Source organism: Pongo abelii, chromosome 19, assembly GCF_028885655.2.
Source record: "Pongo abelii isolate AG06213 chromosome 19, NHGRI_mPonAbe1-v2.0_pri, whole genome shotgun sequence".
Lineage (NCBI taxonomy): Eukaryota > Metazoa > Chordata > Mammalia > Primates > Hominidae > Pongo > Pongo abelii.
In genome coordinates, this window is record NC_072004.2 from 43,338,603 (window position 1) to 43,360,050 (window position 21,448).

At 40.1% G+C, this 21,448-nt stretch overlaps 2 protein-coding genes across 2 annotated transcripts in view; one reads left to right on the top strand and one right to left on the bottom strand.

Annotated features, from left to right (window-relative positions):
• The first annotated feature begins 1,741 nt into the window (after positions 1-1,741).
• Positions 1,742-9,524, top strand: CRYBA1 (crystallin beta A1). Its single transcript, XM_002827195.5, has 6 exons — positions 1,742-1,880; positions 4,190-4,254; positions 5,231-5,349; positions 7,107-7,248; positions 8,683-8,825; positions 9,245-9,524. Exons 1-6 carry the CDS (start codon positions 1,850-1,852, stop codon positions 9,390-9,392), a joined length of 648 nt encoding a protein of 215 aa, XP_002827241.1. The 5' UTR covers positions 1,742-1,849; the 3' UTR covers positions 9,393-9,524.
• Positions 9,525-10,858: 1,334 nt separating this feature from the next.
• The window catches only part of NUFIP2 (nuclear FMR1 interacting protein 2), a 38,782-nt gene continuing 28,192 nt past the window's right edge, over positions 10,859-21,448 (bottom strand). The window contains exon 4 of the mRNA XM_002827214.6: positions 10,859-19,629. Coding sequence (XP_002827260.5) covers positions 19,577-19,629 — 53 coding nt within the window. The 3' untranslated portion in view covers positions 10,859-19,576. The remainder of the gene's footprint in view (positions 19,630-21,448) is intronic.

Consider the following 21,448-nt stretch of genomic DNA (forward strand, 5'->3'; position numbering starts at 1 on the left):
TCAAGTGTCCTGAAGTTTCTGGGAGAAGTCATTTTACACTTTAAGGTACTATACACGTAGTAACTTGGGCCTGTGAGATTTCCAAAGACCTAAAACAATACAGTAAAACCTCAAAATTGGCCAGGCGCAGTGGCTCACGCCTGTAATCTCAGCACTTTGGGAGGCTGAGGTGGGCAGATCACTTGAGGTCAGGAGTTCAAGACCACCCTGGCCAACATGGTGAAACCCTATCTCTACTAAAAATACAAAAAAATTAGCCAGGCATGGTGGCGGGTGTCTGTAATCCCAGCTACTCAGCAGACTGAGGCAGGAGAATCACTTGAACCTGGGGGGCGGAGGCTGCGGTGAGCCAAGATCGCACCACTGCACTCCAGCCTAAGCAACAGAGCGACACTCTGTCTCAAAAAGAAAAAAAAAAAATTGGTTTTGAAGGTGTGGGTGGCAGGAATTCTCGTCCCTGGCCTGGGTGAGCTAGAGGGGAGAAGCAAGGACATCTAGGTCCCTATCACCGCTTGCCTAGACAACTTCACAGGAAGGCCCCTAGGAATCTGAGATGGAGCAGGTGAAACTTTTACATCTAGATGGTGAGTCCAAAGGAGGTATTCAGAGGGTTGCCTTCTTCCCCTTCCTACTGCTGCCCAACGATGACCCACAGGCTGAAAGAGCCCTTTCCTCCTGGAACTGATGTGGGACCTGGCCTGTTTGGGAGCAGAATGGTGAAAGGAATTAACATGGAAGACAAAGGGACAGGCAGCCAAGATCATTTTAGGAGGAAAAATTGCTTCATTTCTAGGCTCCTTCCCCTTTTGAAACAGATAAGTTACATCCATTATATGCTCAGTGTTTATATTCAGAACTGCAGTTCTAGCCAGGGGGGTCTCTTTCCTCTCCCAGAATTTTTTGGGCCATTTATGCATTACTCCTGAGGGAGGGCCAGTGCAGGGCAGTGACTTTGGTGTTGGTTAGAACTGGATTTGAGTCTTGGCTCTGCCATTATAAATATTGTGACCTTAGGCAAGTCACCTGATTGTTCTCTGTCTTAGTTTCTTCATCTGGAAAATGGAGGTGAAAATAGCACTGTTGTGGTGGCTGTGGAAAAGTATTTCTTTTGTTGTGGAAAAGTATTTAATTCAAACTTTTTAAGTAAAGCATTTAACACATGTCTAATATATAGGAATTATTCAATAAATGGTTTAATTCTTTTTTAAAAAACCCAAAAGTTATAGCTCCAAAATTTTAAAAGAAAATTGCAAAATTAAAAGGAATATTTAATAAAATAGCGACAGAGAAACACATGTCTGTTAGTCAACTATAACTGAAGTCAACTCTTAGATAGTTATATATAAATACAGCATAATAAAGATTCCCAAGAATACAGTGAACCATTTTTTCTCATATTGAGTTCAGAATTACAATAATTCTTTCACATTTTTAAACAACAAGAAATGCATATCCTGTATGGAAGTGAGGTGCATTTTGATGTGTTTGATATGACATGGGGTCTCCCAGGGTCTTAGGGTCTTAGGAAGATCCCAAGGTGGTGTGAGGAACCTGGAGAAGGACAAGAGACAAATACTCATGGCAGAGACCTCTGTCCTCACCCCCTAGCTGCTCTGAGATTAAGAAAGACTAGAGCAGCCAAGGCCTGCAGCAGCCAGCCATGCCCACAACAGAGGGGCCTCTCTGGATTTCTGTATCCCTGGTTTAAACAAAGGCCCCAGCAAGCTGAGCCACCAAAGCTCTGGGGATCATGAGGAACAAAGGCAGAGGGAGAGCAGAGTGCTGACAGGGCCAGAGGCCAGAGGCCGCAGGGCTATAAAGAGGAGGGCCACAGAGCAAGTGGTACCAGATGGAGACCCAGGCTGAGCAGCAGGAGCTGGGTGAGTAAGGCCCTCAGGGTGCCCTTGCCCTTCCTCTCCTTGCTCTGCAGAGACATGCCCAGGAGAGGGCCCAGTTCTCCTGCCTAGTGTGTAGAGCCTTCTAGGGTGGCTGGAGAAGAGTGGGGAACTCTGGTGGAAGGCAGCCTTCCCTTGTCACCCCAAGAGGAGTCACTTATATAGCAATAACCACTGCCCTAGCAACTAAGGCTGGGGGATGGGCATGGGCCCCCAAGAAATGAGCAGGGAGAAGGTATGGGGGCAGGACCTGGGAAATGTTGCTTATTCAGAGATTCAGAATGGAAAAATACATTACAGAGTTTACATGCATCATTCCTGGGCCCGACACCAGCCAGGAGGAGGGCCATGAATGTCTGTCCTAAGAAACCTAATACACACCTGCCTGTCTTCCTTCTTCCCTTCCTTCCCGCTCTTTTCCTTCCTCTTTCTTGCTCTGTCCTTCCTTTTTTAAAACTCGTCCTACCATCTTTACTGTCTACCTAACCTCTATGAGCCTCAGTATCCTCATCTGTAAAATGGGGATAATGATAATTCTTAATTCATAGGCTTTATGTGAAGATTAAATGCGTCAATGCATGTAGAGCATTTAAAACAGGGCCGGACATGTAGATAGCCATTATTGAGTGTTAAGTATTATAACTCTTTTCTTCTTCACTTTCCTTCAATAAGTCTTTTTCAATGTCCCCCTGATCCCTCATCCCCACATGTGCTCAGCACGATGCTATACCAATCCCCCAGAAGACCCAGGCCTTGCCATTGAGGTGCTCACCAGGACATCCAACCAGAACACAGATTGGTACTGTGATGAGTGCTAGAAATCAAGAAAGCAAGCAAGTGGCTGTGGGCTGGAGAAGGCAGGAAAGCCTCTGAGGAGGCAAGGTCAAGGCTGGGTAGGATCTAGGAGATAGAAAAGCAGAAAGGAATGGCCGGGCGCGGCGGCTTATGCCTGTAATCCCAGCACTTTGGGAGGCCAAGGCGGGCAGATCACCTGAGGTCGGGAGTTCAAGACCAGCCTGACCAACATGGAGAAACCCCGTCTCTACTAAAAATACAAAATTAGCCAGGCGTGGTGGCACATGCCTGTAATCCCAGCTACTAGGGAGGCTGAGACAGGAGAATCACTTGAACCTGGGAGGCGGAGGTTGCGGTGAGCCGAGATTGCACCATTGCACTCCAGCCTGGGCAACAAGAGTGAAACTCCATCTCAAAAAAAAAAAAAAAAAAGAAAAAGAAAAGCAGAAAGGGGCCAGATAAGGATGAGACCGTGAAGGGTTACGAGGGAGTCTGGGGCTTGGGATCCTGGCATGGCTGGCTTGTTTGGCCAGTCACATGAGGGGTCTGGCCTAGGTGGTTGCCAAAGAGTTTATATTGCAGACAGAGGCAATGCTGTCACCTGAAAGCAAATGAGAGGACAGGGTCACAATGCTTTTCAGTGCTTTACCTGCATTATTGTTTCTGATCCTTGTTTTTTTTTTGTTTTTTTTTTGAGATGGAGTCTCACTCTGTTGCCCAAGCTGGAGTGCAGTGGCACGATCTCAGCTCACTGCAACCTCCGCCTCCTGGGTTCAAGCAATTCTCCTGCCTCAGCCTCCCGAGTAGCTGGGACTACAGGTGTGTGCCATCATACCTAGCTAATTTTTGTATTTTTAGTAGAGACGGGGTTTCACCACATTGGCCAGGCTGGTCTCAAACTCCCGACCTCAGGTAATCCACCCGCCTCGGCCTCCCAAAGTGCTGAGATTACAGGCGTGAACCACCGTGCCCGGCCTATTATTTCTGATCTTTACAATAACTGCATGTCGAAGCTTTACCAATGGAAAAACTGAGGCTCAGGCTGGGCGCGGTGGCTCACACCTGTAATCCCAACACTTTGGGAGGCCGAGGTGGATGGATCACTTGAGGTCAGGAGTTCGGGACCAGCCTGGCCAACATGGTGAAACCCCCATCTCTACTAAAAATACAAAAACTAGCTGGACAATGGTGGTGCATGCCTGTAGTCCCAGCTACATGGGAGGCTGAGGCAGAAGGATCACCTGAGCCCAGGAGGCAGAGGTTGCAATGAAGTGAGATTGCACCACTGCACTCTAGCCTGGATGACAGAGGAAGACCCTGTCTCAAAATAGCAACAACAACAAAAAAACAACCCCGAGGCACAGCTAGTGAGTGGCAGAGCCAGAATTCCAACCAAAGTCTGTCTTGCAGATTTCAAGTCTCCTTTACCTTTCGAGGCATTCCCTCACCTCACCCTCCTCCCCAGAGGCCACATCATTCGTGTGTGCTCTGTCTTCCAGAAACCCTTCCAACCACCAAGATGGCTCAGACCAACCCTACGCCGGGGTCCCTGGGGCCATGGAAGGTAAGCCCACCCCCATCACATCCAACAGGGCAGGGGTGAGATGCTGCACAGAGCAGGCCCCAGGCCTGTGCTCGTCCATAAGGCAGTGACTGACCAGAAAAACCCCAGTTTGTAGGAGAAAGGTCCACACAAGCTCCAGTGCTGTCGAAGGAAGGATCTCTCAGGATGTCCCATTGCACAAAGGAAGGATGACTGTGGACGCCAATGATGGGTGGGAGATGATACCTAGTTTCCTTAACTCCTCTCTCCTCCCCGCTAAAGTCATCTTAAAATACAGCAGCCCAGCAACGGTTATGTCCATGGAGAAAATGAGGGCCCATAAAGATATTTACTACTAGATCCCAAATAAATTACAGGACTCAGCCTCCCAGCCTGAGGTTGGCTTTAACCATTGGCCGAAGTGGCTGATCCTCAGGCCTCTCACTGGCCTCTCTCCAACACTCCCCACTCTCCTCATTGGGTCAACTCTGAGGTCAGCTCACAGCTTTGGGAGTGGTCCTCTGGCCAGGTCCATGAGCCAGGTTTTAGTTCAAAGTAGAAAAAGGGTTGACCATAACTCTCCTTTACACTCTAGGTTTCTATAGGGGGTGTGGCTGGAGAAGCTAAGAATCTATAAGGAGCTCCTGGGACTCCCAGAATCCTGGCCTCTGGGCCATGCTTATGAAGGAACTGTGGTGGAATGGGAGCCCATAAGTCCTTGGCCTGTCCATTGGTCTAGATACTATCCCTGGCAGACCATTTCTATCATAAACCAATCTTCCCTCCACCTCATCCTTACTCTGGGCAAATGAACACCAACCAGTGGCATTAATTCAAACCCTTTCCTGACCTGTCTACACTGGAAGAGACCTCATCAGGCATCCCAGGCTACAGCTGGTAACAGAAAGCACAGAGTCAGACTCAAGTTAAGCTGTTGACCTAGACCTCTGTTTTTCCTGATGTTCTAGCTCTCTTGTGCCATTCAATCTCATTTCAGATAACCATCTATGATCAGGAGAACTTTCAGGGCAAGAGGATGGAGTTCACCAGCTCCTGTCCAAATGTCTCTGAGTGCAGTTTTGATAATGTCCGGTCCCTGAAGGTGGAAAGTGGCGCGTGAGTATGGACTTCTGCAGAACCGCAGCCCCTTATTTCAGGTCCCTTCAGACATGGGACCATAGAGTGGGGATAGGGGAAGAAGGATGTTCCCCTAGGCTCTAGTCATTTCTCGGAGAGAGGCCTCGAAAGAAATCACTACATGCGTAATTTAGTAAGCCAAAGCTAGAAGGAACATGAGGTTCTTAGTGGCTGGGTACTAGATTTCAGGGGCTGGATAAAGAAATACATACAATGGGGTGGGGCAGTGGCAGTAATCAAAATTTTGCTTCTGGAGCTCACAGGCTGCTACCTAGGGTGCTCTCAGAACAGCCACAAGACCCTTGAGTTTTTCTTGCCTGCAGAAAATTGGTAGAGAAGAAAGTGTCAAGTGGCTGCCTCTTCATGGCTAACTCTCCTCCTGCATATCCCAGAGCAGACATTGTTAGCTAATTTCTTTATTTAAAAAAAAGCCTTAACCCCACGACTCCAGAGACGTATTAGCTCCTGATTCATCTTTCAGGCAGTTTCTGGTTGATGGTTAATCTTGGTTGAGGGAGATCCTCTCATTTTTGTCCTCTGACTCTTGGCAGAGTAGTTGAGGCCTTTATCATTAGCCTGAAAATACCTAAGGAAAAGACTCACCCTTGACTAGGCAGAATTGGCCTTGCATGTGGATAGGCTTCCACAAGTTGCTTGCCACCAAAATTAAGCTCTTCAGTCCTTTAAAAGATGTAACACTTTAAGGTGTCATCACTAACTGAGACCCAATTGTGAAAAACTAAGCTGAGTGTTTCAAGTTTTAAGTATAGGTATGGGGCACTAGGAGAAAGAACTCACAAGTCAAAGGAAAAAAAAGACTAGTAATCCATCAGCTGCTTGTTCGTCCCTGTGCTTTCTTAAGAAGACGCCAACAGGTTTGGCTTGAGCCAAAGCAATAGTCCAGGGGTGTCTAATCTTTTGGCTTCCCTAGGCCACACTGAAAGAATTGTCTTGGGCCACATATAAAATACCATAACGATAGCTGATGAGCTAACAACAACAAAAAAAACTCATAATGTTTTAAGAAAGTTTACAAATTTGTGTTGGGCTGCGTTCAAAGCTGTCCTGAGCTGCATGCAGCCCTTGGGCAACAGGTTGGACAAGCTTGCAATAGTCAGTCACTAGATCCTGAAACAGGTAGAGAATAGGTGATTTGGAGAAAAAGAAAAAAAAAATTTTTTTTTGAGACAAGGTGTCACTCTGTTGCCCAGGCTGGAGTGCGGTGGCACAATCATGGCTCACTGCAGCCTCCACCTCCAAGCCTCAACCCTCAGCCCCCTGAATAGCTGGGACTGCAGTAGTGGGTCACCACGCCTGGCTAATTTTTGAGTTTTGTAGACAGGGTTTCGCCATGTTTCCCAGGCTGGTCTCCAACTCATGGGCTCAAGCGATCTGCTTGCCTTGGCCTCCTGAAGCGTTGGAACTACAGGCGTGAGCCACCATACCCAGCCAGGAAATATAATTTTAGATTGGCTTTGCTAATACACTTCACTCAGACCAGTGAAGTAGATAGACCTTTTCAGTGATAATCCCCAAACAAATATTACATTCACTAACCTGCTTAGTATACCTGTCAACTCATTCCTCAACTCTTGTGACAAATTACTTTGTACAGCTCTACTGGGATTAGCTTGGTATTTTACCCCACTATTAACTTATCTAAAACGAAAGATGCCTTCTCCCCAAGGCCATATAGGCTTTGAACACCATGAACAAACACTACATGTCTTTGGCAGCTGGATTGGTTATGAGCATACCAGCTTCTGTGGGCAACAGTTTATCCTGGAGAGAGGAGAATACCCTCGCTGGGATGCCTGGAGTGGGAGTAATGCCTACCACATTGAGCGTCTCATGTCCTTCCGCCCCATCTGTTCAGCTGTGAGTCTCTGAAATTTCCACTTCTGTGCATATGAGGGATGGGACAAGAGGGTGTGGACAGACTGACGTTCATGCTATTTCTCATCAGTTATGCTGAATGTGGCAGGAAAAAAGACAAAAGTAAAAAAAGAGAAAACATCACTTTCTTCACTAAGCCTGCTATTTGATTTTTCTCCACCAGGTGGTACTTCCCTTAAGCTAAAACTAAGGGTCTTACAGGTGGCAGTAAGTGGATACTCAAGAGCCCAGTAAACTTGTGAAACACTAGTAAATGAGTGAAAGTGCTTACCTTGCAGCAAAAGGTGAATCCTTGGCCAGTTAAATTTCAATCTGTGTAACACTTTTACTGCAGAAACAGGAAGATGCTGAAGTAACCTTTCAGTAAGTGGGAATGACTGAAGAAATAGGCAAGTCTTCCAGTATCGATCTACATTGATTGATAATAATCTTCTTGTTCTGAACACTTAAGTATTACTCAATAATGCATCAGGCTGGGATGTTTCTGGTCTTTGGAAACAGTTCAAGCAGAAAGCAGGATGACCTTAAGGGGTGTGTTGAAAATGATCCCTGTATTAGGAGTTAGGTTGGGCTAGACCCTTTCCAAATATTCAGTCTATGTGTGAGTTTCTCGTGATTTTGGTTAATAATCTCACCTCGGTTCAAAGTCTTGCCAAAATTCAACTGGTGGAGAAGTTAACCTAAATAGCTCTAATCCAAATAAATAGTTCCCTGTCTGGAAATTATTTCAATCTCACTTTTAAAAACATTTCATTTGCCCACCCTAAGGTATAACTGACATACAGTAAAATGCACAGATCCTAAGTGAATATTCTCATCAGTTTTGAAAAATATATATATCCATGTAACCAACACCCTAACGATATAAAGAACATTCCATCATAGTTCCCTGGTGTCCCTTTCCACTCAATCGCTCCCCTACCACTTTCTATTACCAAACAGTTTTGTCCATTTTTGAAGTTCATATAGGTTAGTCTCTGCCTTTTTAATGCTTGTGTAGTAGTCATGTCCCCTACTGGACATACAAGTTATTTCCAACAACACACATACACACGCAAGCGCACACATACATATTTGGGCTTACTTTTTGTATTAATTTGTGAGATCTTTTGTCACATTAGTGAATATTAATCCCTTGGTTGGCTGCATTTTGCTAGTACTTTTTCTCACTGTCAAATCCTCTTCATTGTTCCAAAATAGTTATCAGTTATTTGTACATTCTAAATGTTATGGTATTTACATTGGAATAAACAAAATTATGGGCTACTGTTTTCTCACAAATCTGTTGCCTTAATCTTTTTAAATTATCATGTGCTTCCTTGTGTAATCCAAAAAAGTGTTTCAATTTTGAAAAACATGAAGAATGATAGCCATAGCACTAGTACTAGACATTTTTAAACAATTTCTGAATTACAGAATCATAAGGAGTCTAAGATGACCATCTTTGAGAAGGAAAACTTTATTGGACGCCAGTGGGAGATCTCTGACGACTACCCCTCCTTGCAAGCCATGGGTTGGTTCAACAACGAAGTCGGCTCCATGAAGATACAAAGTGGGGCGTAAGTACAAAAACAGGGTTGGAATATACTTCAAAGTAACTCCTGGGGTTGCATCAATGGTTATGTTTTAATCAGATTTCACACATATCAGTATAGATGTCACATTCTAGTTCTACATAATTTTGAATCTCAAGTTCTTTATACCAACTACCACTTAAGGTTGCAGATTTCTCTCCCCCAGACATGCCTCTATGGAAGAATTTACATTGACTACTTATATCTCTTTTGATGATTAAGGCTAATTAACTAGCTATAGCCATATTATGCTTACAAATAGTGCCTGACACATTTAGGATGGCTATTTTTTCTAAGCCTAAAAGCATCTCATACCATTGTGTTGAGTAAAGAGGCTCAGGTTTTGGGGTATTAACCAGATTCCTAATTAGTTTTAATAATGAAATGTACTTTGAATTTCCTAGCTGGGTTTGCTACCAATATCCTGGATATCGTGGGTATCAGTATATCTTGGAAAGTGACCATCACGGAGGAGACTATAAACATTGGAGAGAGTGGGGCTCTCATGCCCAGACTTCGCAGATCCAATCGATTCGCCGAATCCAACAGTAGCTTATTAAAAGCTCCAAGTACGATCATTCCTCAAGCATGAGACCTTGCTAAGCACTCTAGAATAAGTTTTATGTTCTGCTCACAGACATTGCTTTCAAATGTTAGCTGCTGAAATCCACAATAAACGTCATTAAAAAAAAAACAACTTTGTAGACTCAATTAACTACCATGCTTCACATAAATCACACCTAAGTGGATGAGAACTTTTTTTTTAGATGTTTTGCTCTTGTTGCCCAGGCTGGAGTGCAATGGCGCTATCTCGGCTCACCATAACCTCCGCCTCCCGGGTTCCAGTGATTCTCTGTCTCAGCCTCCCGAGTAGCTGGGATTACAGGCATGCACCACCACACCTGGCTAATTTTGTATTTTTAGTAGAGACGGGTTTCTCCATGTTGGTCAGGCTGGTCTCGAACTCCCAACCTTAGGTGATCCGCCCGCCTCGGCCTCCCAAAGTGCTGGGATTACAGGTGTGAGCCACCACGCCCGGCCTGTGGATGAGAATTTTTGTTGTTGTTGAGACAGGGTCTCACTGTCACCCAGGCTGAAGTGCAGTGTCGATCTCCTGGGCTCAAGTGATCCTCCTGCCTCAGCCTCCTGAGTAGTTGGGACTACAGGTGCCTGCCACTATGCCTGGCTAATTTTTGTACTTTTTGTAGAGATGAGGTCTCACTATGTTGCCCAGGCTGGTCTCGAATTCTTGGGCTCAAGTGATCCACCCACTGTGGCTTCCCAAAGTGCTGGGATTACAGGTGTTGAGCCACTGTGCCCGCCTGGATGAGAATTTTTTAAGTCAAGCTTCCATAAAACTCCACATTCTCTTTTGTGTCCTTGCAAGTCACTCACCAGGCCAAGGACAATTATTCCTTATCTCAAAGAACAATAAAGCATATCACCTAAATGTTATCAATCTCTATAGCGACTGACACTTTTGGTAAATGTTTTTATGTCCTTTCCTCCCGTCTCCTGCTCTTTCTAATAATGTTGAAGTTGGCATTGATTTTCCTTTCACCTTGTGACAAATCAGTACTAAAGAAACAGGAAGTTTCTCCAGTGTGTACTGCCACATATTTCAACACAAAGTTACGAATAAATCCAGAATCTTGGCAGCTTAACATTCTAGTTGCTCAACTGCTTAGCTCAATTTTGATTTATTTCAATTGGAAGAGCATAAGGCTTAATGTCCTGCAAAAAGGCAGGATAGCTCTGGATTTTTCAATAAGCAAGCTAATTCTAAGCACTGTAAAAACCTGTATGATTAAAAAAATTAAAAAAAATCATAGGACCATAGTATACTTAAGACTTAAATTCTTCACATATTTGACCCTTTGGAAACAAATCATTATCAATGTCACAAACTTAGTTTTCAGTTTTTTTTTTTTTTTTTAACTTTTTATCAGCTGAATTTAAGATTAGTCAGTAAAGACTTTTTAAAAAACTAAAGCACACAAAAGATAACAAACACCTCAGAAACTTTAAAATTTTTTATTCAACAATGTACACTTATTGTCTCTCAATTTGATCTACAAATTTCTCAAGTTTTTTTTCTGATAAAATAAGTAAATCTGGATATGGTTGTAGAGTGTTGGTAATTTATATTTTTAAAACACCGAACATGATGAAGACATCAATAAAGGAAGATCATCACGTAACTGACACTTCCTCAGAATCCATGACATCAGAAACAGCTACAGCAAACACCTAAGCATTTAGCAAAAGGGAAAATTTCTGGTCACTGTTCTTATATCTAGAAAAGACCTATATTTTTGACTGGGCAAAACAAACATTGAAACTTTTTTTTGAGGGGGGGGAACATCCTTTAACGTAACTGTACTCCACTTATTATCCATTCCCCCAGATTAAGAGGTAACTCAGCTCCTAAGTGCCTCTGCACAAGACAGAAATTGCTTTGCTCTTCTAGTAGGTTCTAAGACTGAACATAAGTGAACTATTGACAGATGCGGAAGAGGAACCATAGCCATCTAAGATGATGCTTGCTACACTCCTGCATTTCTGCCTTTTAAGACCAGGCAATTAATTATGGGTCACCTTTTGAGTCTTAACCGGATAACTTAGTTTTTAACTGCCACTATCAATGAAGATACATATAGAAGGGTTTTGCTGTGTCCTCAAAGGCAACAATATACTTGATGAAGAAGTAACCCTCTTCTGTATATTGAAAAAGGTATAAAATAGAAATATTTATTTTATATGTAGGAGCATGGGGAAAATGCTATCAGTAATATCTTCTACTTAAACATATTAGCCTCTCCTACAAAGGTCCTGAAGCAATTAAAAAAAAAACAACTTTAAAAAAGATGATTTGACAAAACCTGGGTAGTACATCTACACATTATAAGTACACATACACAAAGTAAAGCTATTTAGTACATGCAGATTGCAGCACTTGAACCAAATGTACGCAATTTCTAAACTTGTTCTAATCAGCTTGGGCAATGTTTTAAAAGATACACGTTATCTTTAAAACAACCTGTGCTTTGATCTTACAAACAACTGAATAATTCTAATCTCAAGCCAGTCAATTCAGTAAACTAAATTTATGCTAAAGCAATAAAGCTAAAGGTATCCTACCTTTAAACCAGCTTTAAGACATAAAATCGTCACCAAGTTCCATATGACAAAAAAGAGTCTTTCAGTTTGAATTACTTTCCATTTCTATTTGATCAAATAAACCAAAATATTACTAAGGAAGAACATCCAATGATTTGTAAAGCTGATAAAACTGCCCTGTTTCAAGAAAAGCCCTTTAATAGATACAAGTCAAGCTCTTGTTTAAATTGAACTTTATTAAAATAGGTGCCAGTTTTCCTCTCTCCTAGTTCCACTGATGAGCTAGCCCAGAACTATATAACTTTGAGCCAAGTTTCCAAAGATGGTAAAGCTAAGAACAGCAAAGTAGTAAGGATAAATTGGTCACTTTTGGTAATGACACACAAATTAAACTTTCAGAACATGTGCATAGCTTTATTCATCTACTTAGATCTAACCTTTTCACGGAGCTTCGGCAAAATTTGAGTGTGCAAAATGCATTTCTAAAACGTAATGCAAGCAAAGCTTTCACATTTACACTGGCAGGAAATACAGAGAGAAACTAACAAGTCACATTAGGGAAAATTCAGATCTTTTTTTTTTAATGACAAGAATTGCACAGTTTATTATTTTGAGACAATTGTTGCAGACATAAATATTTAAAATTTTCTAAGCAAGGTGCTTTTAACAAAATTTTTAAAGTTGGAAAGAGCTGATAACTTGGATCATAGCTCACACAGAATTCCAAATTAAAGTGGACTCCATTATCTCCCTATATTTTGCAAACAATGCTTTGTATAACACTTCTTTAAAACATTAAAAGAGACAGCAAGCTGAAACTTTTTTCAAAGCACACAAGAAATGTTTACTTGAAGAAGGTGCTGAGGGGAGAAGAAAAGGGAGTGAATAATCCTTTTACTATTTCCCACTACAGGACAGCCACTAACAGACTAAGAACAAAAAAGATACAACAAAAAAAGTAAATCACTTCCCCAGCTTATAAAATAGTTCCAGTTTGACAAGATCTGTAACTTTAAACAGAGAGCACCAGTTGGGCAATAGAATGAGCATTTCATACTGCATAAAAATTAGTGAGGTGGTAAGAACCATCAACTATCTCAGGCATTACTACATGGCGTTTCCAATTTTTTTTTTAATATACATGCAAGGCACATTGATATAAAAATAGATCTCTGGCCAACAAATATATTAAATAAGCAAATTAAAATTTTGGCTTTGCGATATTGGCAACATCAAAATATAACCAGATAGCTTTGGCCCACACATCTTTCTCATTCCTCCACCTCATTCGGTGTTTCCCACCCATTATTTTGGGTTCAATCACCTTCAAGTTTGGGTATGTGCTTGAGAAATGACTTATCTTCTTGTCAAGTAGCATTCACTAAAGTTTTCCTTTGCTAAGTAAAAAGACAAGAGAAACAGATAGTTGGAGTTTTGATTGATTTGATTTAAACTAAATCTGATTGGTTCAGGGCAGCATTATTTCTCCTTTATATACAAACAAAAAATAAGTCCCCAGCTTACACAGACAAATGTTTTCTAAAAGATCAGCAACAAATCAATGACACCACGTCCTTTAAGCCATTCTTCCCAATTCCTCCTTCTGAGGCAGAGGGAGGGAGTAATAGAAACAAAGCTAAGATTTAAACTATTTTCAGTAGTAGAAGACATTTAAGGCCAAAAAGTGTACTATTAACAGAATTCTTATATTCCTAAGTTATTGTCCTTCATAGGACAATATCAGCCAATTAGTTACTTGTACTGATTCCCTCCCAAAGAGAATTTTATAATTCACTCACTCTTGTTAGTGGCTGTGCTACACGAAAGGTATCAAAGCAACCTATGGTATATGTATGGTATATAGTAATGTAAAAAGTGCATCACATTCTTGATTTTCAGTTTCTCATAGCAGCAGCAGGATTAATCTAAGACAGAAAACAGGTGTATTTTCATTCTTAAAATGCAACAATATCTAATGAAATGTGTTCAAGATCATGAAAGGATCCTCCTCTATGAAGGATAAATGAAAACAGATTAATAATAATAGACAAACAGGGTAAACTAAAGGCATTCATTCATATTTACATATTAAAACCACTTTTGTTAACACCAAATCTTTACATCTAGCAAAAGAAATAAGCATTTTAAGAATAAAGCAGACATCACTAAAGCAGTATGCATTTTCAGAGCCTTTGATTAGCACCTGAGGAAAAAAGGGTACATGGAAAGCTATGTAATTTGCCCTCAAGTTAGTCCGTTGGTCTGAAGAGTACAACTTTGATATGCACTGAAAGTAAAACTAAATTGGAAAATAAATGTTTGTAGTTAATTTAATAAGGCTGTAGAAAAGAGATACTTGGCCGGGTACGGTGGCTCACACCTGTAATCCCAGCACTTTGGGAGGCTGAGGCGGGCAGATTGCCTGAGGTCAGGAGTTCGAGACCAGTCTGGCCAACATGGTGAAACCCCGTCTCTACTAAGAATACAAATTAGCCAGATATGGTGGTGTGTACCCGTAATCCCAGCTACTCAGGAGGCTGAGGCAGGGGAATTGCTTGAACCAGGGAGGTGGAGGTTGCAGTGAGCCAAGATTGCGCCACTGTATTCCAGCCTGGGCAATAGACAGTCCGTCTCAAAAAAAAAAAAAAAAAAAGGCGGGGGGGGGATACTGCAGTATTATAAAATGGCTTTAGAACTCTGGACATAACAAAATTTTATGTAAAATAGGTAAGTCTGAATCAGCAATCCCATCACATATGAGGATGGCTGTTCCATAGTTTCTAGCCCATAACTGATTTACCATTCCCAATAATGCAAGAGCAACATACCAATCATGCTGCACTGGGTGTTTTTATTATGCAGACAACCGAAAATTCTATTCGCACTATTGCTGGCATCCTTTAACTACTTTAAGACCTTTCTTGAGCAGCAAAACAGTGTGAAATATAAAACTCAGTAGAGCAATGCTTTTGAGTGGAGCCAATGATTCATCACTCTCCCAGGTGGTCCTGGTTCTCACACAGGTGATGTATACTTTAAAAGAAACATTTTAAGATACCAAAACAGAAGCCCACCCTTTTCACCATGAAAGAATCTTGGTGCTCTGTTGATTAATTACATTAGTAAAAATAACATCGATATTAAGAACTAATGTTAAGCTATGTGCCTCTGGCAAACTTACAGCAGCTATTTATGCTTCTAGTCTTTTCCTCTGCCTCTCCCTTTTAAACAAATTATCAAAATTTTGTGGCGGGTAAGGGGAGAAGAGCAAATCCTACGTTTTCCTTTCAAATCCAACAGTTAAGTCATGGGTAGGGTTATTAAGATACTGCCCTATCAGACTCTACCTTGACTGGTGTGGCATCAACCCCGATCTGACCATAATGACCTATTTGTCCTATAACATAACTGTTCTGCACAGCTAACATATTTATACAAGAGGGATCAGCTGTTGTTGAGGATGTGGCCCAGTGGCATAACTATACTAATAATACCTGGAAATTGGACTTTTAACCTATTTCTCTGAAGAGAGCCTTGCAGGAATGACTCCCTCCTTATTTACAGTGGAATTAAAATTGAGTAAAGTCCATTTCCAATAGCCATTTGCCAGTAGCCATTTAACACATGACAATTTCACACTAAATGGCTTATTTTAAAAAGTTTACAGCAATTACAAAAGATAAATCATTAGATGCCTCTGATGTGGGGAAGCAACAAGCCTAACAACCAAGTATGATATTATCACTATGTAATGTTTTTTCAAAATTTTGTATTGTGGACAACTCCCATAGTTAAGGTTTGTCATATTTTCCCTACAAACTGTTATTTGTAAAAACAATGCAGCACTTTTCCTTTATGAAGTTTCTGCAGATTGAGTAATGACTAGGTAAGCAGATGATTAAGGAGGACAACAAAATTCTAAAATGGAGAAACTCTCTGGCCATTTATTTCAAAGAAAAAAACAATCTGTCATTAAATTCCTAGTTATTGGCTATCCCCTCCTAGAAAGTAAAGGAGGAAGAGCTGGCTACTACAGATGCTGTAAATACACTTTATGTGAAGGTTCATTACTAAGGAGGTTAGAAAAAAGGCTATGTAATTAACTTCAGTTCAGCAAAGTGGGGGTGAATAAAGAGAAAGATAATACACCCTGTGTATTTTGTGGGAAAGGGGGATTATTGAGGACACCTACAAGAGTGGTATGTGACACAGAAGCCTACAACAATGAAAACAGATTTAAAAAGAAATCTTCACCCATAATTAGTATCTTCATAGCTATTAAAAAAATAGGTCATAATTTCATTCTTAGTGCCATTTTTCAATACTACCCTTTTAAGGATTTAAACCACCTGACTTTTTTCTGTGTAATGAAAACAAATGGCACAAAATAAATACAAGTTCATTCTCTGAATACTAATGTCTTATACACATTCATTTACTAATTTTTAATATCTCCATCTTTTCCTCACACACACTCAACACACACATACATACATACACACACGCACACACACCCCTTTTTCAGTCTTTATAATGGAGGGATGTTAAAAATCCCCTCTAGACTGTATTTGGTTTATGCTACAGTACTAATACTCTGAGTTGAAGGAAAATTCTTTATACCAAACAATAACACGTTATTTAAATGTGCTAAATTAATCATAGCTGAAGTTTTAGAAGCTTACACAAAATAATCAGAAAACAGATCAACTCTTAAGATTTTTTTTTTAATAAGTGCTCTGTAAGGAATTGTGTGAGGACCTAAGGAGAAAGATTGCAACAAATAGAGTTAAGTGTTACCAAACAGCACAAAGAGATTTGTCCCAAAGTCCTGCTTGTACCTAGGCAATTAAGTCTATTAACCTAATGCCCCCAAAATACTGACAGTTAATATGATGGGGCACTAGGGTTCTCAGAAAGTTAACAGACATTCCTAACTACATACCTGTAACCATATAATCAAGGAGATTTCAGTGGAGAAATCAAAGTGAAATGTTGCATTGTTTCATTTACAAGTGAGACTCTCAAAAACCTTTGGACAGACAGAGAAGTGATACATTCTTTTTGGCTTCTCTGAACACTGAGGCCTGAGGGATATGGAAGGAAATTAGAAAAGCAATAGCTTTCTAAAGATGTTTAATCAAGTGTTGCTTCTAAGTTAAAAAGCCCAATTCATGTGGGGGCTGGGTTTGTTGTTTTTTCCTTTTCAAATATATATTCATTCAACCTCTGTATGTCACAAACCCAGAAAGTTTCTTGTGAGTTGTGAGACAGAAGAACTTTAAAATTCCAGGCAAGCAAAATGGACATTTAAAAAAGGGGACTGGAGAAGGGAATCTGGCCCTAAGGCGACAAGTGGTTACACAAGGCAATTGAACACACAGCAGAACTTTAAAACCTGTAAAACAAACTGGAGCCTTTTTTCCCTTTAATCAACCTTATATGTCTTTTTTTTTTTAACTTTTTGAAAATTTTTATTTAAAAAAACACAAAAACACAGACTTTTTTCACTTCAGTTATGTGGTATGTTGCATTTTCCAGTTTGTTCAATGCTTTAAAGCTCAAGGATGCCTCTGCTTTCAATTGTACATGGGCCTGAAGCATCCTAGCTTTTGGCAAGCAGGCAGGAGACTCAACAAAAATCAAAATAGGAACAAGGCAGACTAAATGCAGGGCACATCTGTAAACATATTATACATTTGAAAATTACAATATCAGTAAAAGTGATACAGTTTACAGGTGAAATGAAACTATCTGGAACTGGCCTACCACAAGTTTCTGAACCTGGACTGATACAATAAGTTATTTTATATATATATATATATTATGTATAAAAAAAAGTTTTGTTTACATCAAGTGGAATTGGCAATCCATGCTTATACTTTTAAAATCTAAGCAGGGCAGAAATCCAGACTAAAAAGATAGTTACTCTATTCTATGTTGAGTCCAACAGCTTCTTTCATGAACTACTTCTTTTAAAAGCCTCAAATAATCAACAAAACAAGAAAACCCATCCATACTACAGTCACTCAAAACCGGATATTTCTAGGGGTAGAGCAAAAGTAGTTACTTTCTCCCCAAATACCCCAGGGGATCCAGTCTACTTTTATCAGAAGACTACAACTCTTTATATAAATGCCCTGATATTTTAACCTGTATTTGACATACATGGATATACTAATTTCTGTGTGTGTGATGTGATGCTGTGTCAGGCCAGACAACTTGTTATTATGCTACTAACATCACCCAATCTCAATTGGACCCTTAATTTCTGCACACACACACAAAAATTTATTTTAGCATGCTATACACAAGCTGCAGTGCAACAGGATGGCAATGTAATGATAAGACAGGGCTAATGCTCTTCTCTGCCCCAAAGAAAATTTCCAGAATTTCACATTATTTTCCTTAAAAACCCATCTTGCTCTAGTAATAAAATATATTTATTAAGATATAATTAGAAGCTAACAAGCTCAGAAGTATAGTTTGCATGAAAACACACCTTCTACAGTCAGGGTTTATTACCTTCTCACTGGCTAAAAACATGAAAAGTTTTAGTTTTCATGGACTTTTTTCTTCCCCTTTTAGATTTTGCTGAGAAATTAAAAGATAATTTACAGAAAGGTCTAAGTTTGTCTTAAATGTTTGATGAAAAACAAGGAAAACAGCACATTTAGTGTTAGTGACAGAGAGCAAGTCTGGAGCACCTACAGTTGAAAAGCAGAATATATTTTTGCTCCCAGTTATACAATTACATTAAAATATGGGCACAGGAATATTTTTCCAGATTGTATATCTAAGCCAATTGCTTGTTCTGCAACTTTTCTTTAAATGACACGCATAGATTCTTCAGTTGTTAAAGTCCAATATGTAACCGAAGCCAAGTTAACTATGTACCATCAACGATTCCAGAATTGTAGAACTTCAATGCCCTCCCCTATCCCCACCCCACAAAAAATAAATGGAAAGAAATAAAGTATTTCCCCAACACCCCACAGAGGCCGCTTAACTCCTGGCAAGACATGCAAATCATATTCGCTAAAAAAATACACCCTGCTAACTTCAAGGCATTTATCCAGCATTCTCGCAGGGCTTAATTAAAGTAAAACCAAAAAGATCAAGGGAGGAGTGGGGGGAAAACGTTGAATCATTCTGGGTTCCCCGTGATTAGTGTATCACTTCAGTCACAGAACAAGATACAAAGATCTTTTAAGTGGATTTGCCTTTCCAGTGGGTCATTTGTTGCCCAAGTTGATGACAGCAGGAACTTTAGAACCACACTTGTTAAGTCTGTATTCATTAATCACTTGCATTCACACTTAAAAACAAAAACTAACAGAAAAAAAAAAAAACCTATTCAGTACCGGAGATTAAATAACCATGTGTAGTCTCTTGAAATAAATTTGATTCCTTAAGAAGTCTAATTACTTTCAGTTGCCTTTTTTAAATAACTATATATATATATATATATGTATATATATATATTTGTATATATTATCCTGTGATTCTACTTATGGTTCCTCTGCTGCGTTGAAGATCTAGGAGCATAAAAGCCTTGTGTCCCCCATGAACGATGGCTCTAATGCTGCAGAAAGGTTACGAATAGGCAGTCTGGTCCTTCATTGATCTGGACTATCCATGGCTTCATTGTAAGTGATTATCCTTTTGGGATCTAGAAAGGTTAAAAAAATAAATAAAAATAAGGTCTAGAATCTCAAAATGCCCATATTCCGATAACAATCCCAAACAACCATCATTTAAACTGCCCAATTTTTTTATGAAAACAAAACTTCAAGCGCATTTCCTCTTTGTACTAACACATGTATGATCCAGTTTCTCAACCTGGAAGTAGCTATTTGGAATTCCAATGAATTCCAAGTACAGGATCCTCTAGCCAGTGAGGGCCTCAACTCCTACAGATCAGAGATGGTTGAGTTCACTTAAGGGTTTTATGTACTTCTACTGATTACAAAAGCAGTGTATTTGAAAACAGCAGCCAAAGAAAAGTTTGTCACCAATAATCCAATATTAAAAGAAACACTTGGATTTTTCTTTTGCTGTTCTCAGCAATGAAGTCAAAATTTATTTTAACCAGTGTGGGAACTATCTAAGTAAAACCTGGCACCAAAAACTTGACGTTAAATTAATTAGCAAAACTACCAATTCAGTCCTAATCAAGGCTTACTCAATTTCCCATAGTAACATCAGCCTTTATTCTCAGCACTAACAAAAGACTATGGATCTTTCAGATTCAAAACATAAAACTGTTAGAATGTGTCTGGAAAAAGACTCCAGGGTTATTCTAAATTCTTACTATTTAGCTGTGTGCTCCCCTCTTCTGGAGGGGCACTGTTTTTATTATATATTATTTTATTATATTATATATATATACACACACACATATATAATTTCCACCTATCCTAAGAACTTTTTCAAGTATACATGCTTTAAAAAAAAAAAAAGCCAAGTCAATACAACTGGTCACCCAATGGAAAATTTTAAAGGCCTGAAAATAATATCAGAAAAACTCAAGTCCACTTCAGCTAAGAATCAATCTAGTTTAGTCCAGAGATAATATAATATCCTTTCTGGGACTCCTAGGGCCACCCACTGGAAATCTGCCATGAAGAAGATGCTCATTCCTAAGAGTTAACGGCCATTTTACAGTAAAGACAGGTAGGTCTACTTTGCAGGGTATATTTTCTTTTCCTTTTTTCAGACGAAGTTTCGTTCTTGTTGCCCAGGCTAGAGAGCAATGGCGTGATCTCAGCTCACTGCAACCTCCACCTCTCGTGTTCAAGCGATTCTCCTGGCTCAGCCTCCCTAGTAGCTGGGATTTACAGGCATGTGCCACCATGCCTGGCTAACTGTTTTAATAGAAATGGGGTTTCACCATGTTGGCCAGGCTGGTCTTGAACTCCTGAACCTCAGGTGATCCACCTGCCTCCGCCACCCAAAGTGCTGGGATTCCAGGCATGAGCCACCGTGCCCAGCCTGCAGGGTGTATTTTCTAGTCTATGTTTTTTTCATTTGTTTGGTAAGATACAGAGAAAGTAACTCCAGAAGAAAGAGCAATGTTGGGAAATCAGTGGAACCTACATTCTAGTCCTGCCACTTTCTAGTTCACAGGAACCTCACTGGGCCTCACTTTCCTAATATGTAAAATAAGAGAATTTCTGCACATTTCAAGTCCTGAAATTCTAGGAATTTCACATCCATCTGAAATTCACTTATATTAATTAGCAAAGTAAATGAGGAATAGGATACAATTCAGTTACATGGCTCTAAAAACCCAAATCTATTGTGACTACTACAAAACTCTCACTTTATTTCATGTATTCCACAATAATCATATTTTAATATATTCAGGAGGAAGGCACACAATAATTAGGATAATCTATTTTAATTTCTAACCATCTTTTCAGAGAATATCCAGCCCAGATAAGGCTCCTATAACAGCTAATATTTTTTGGAACTATGAATTTCAATTC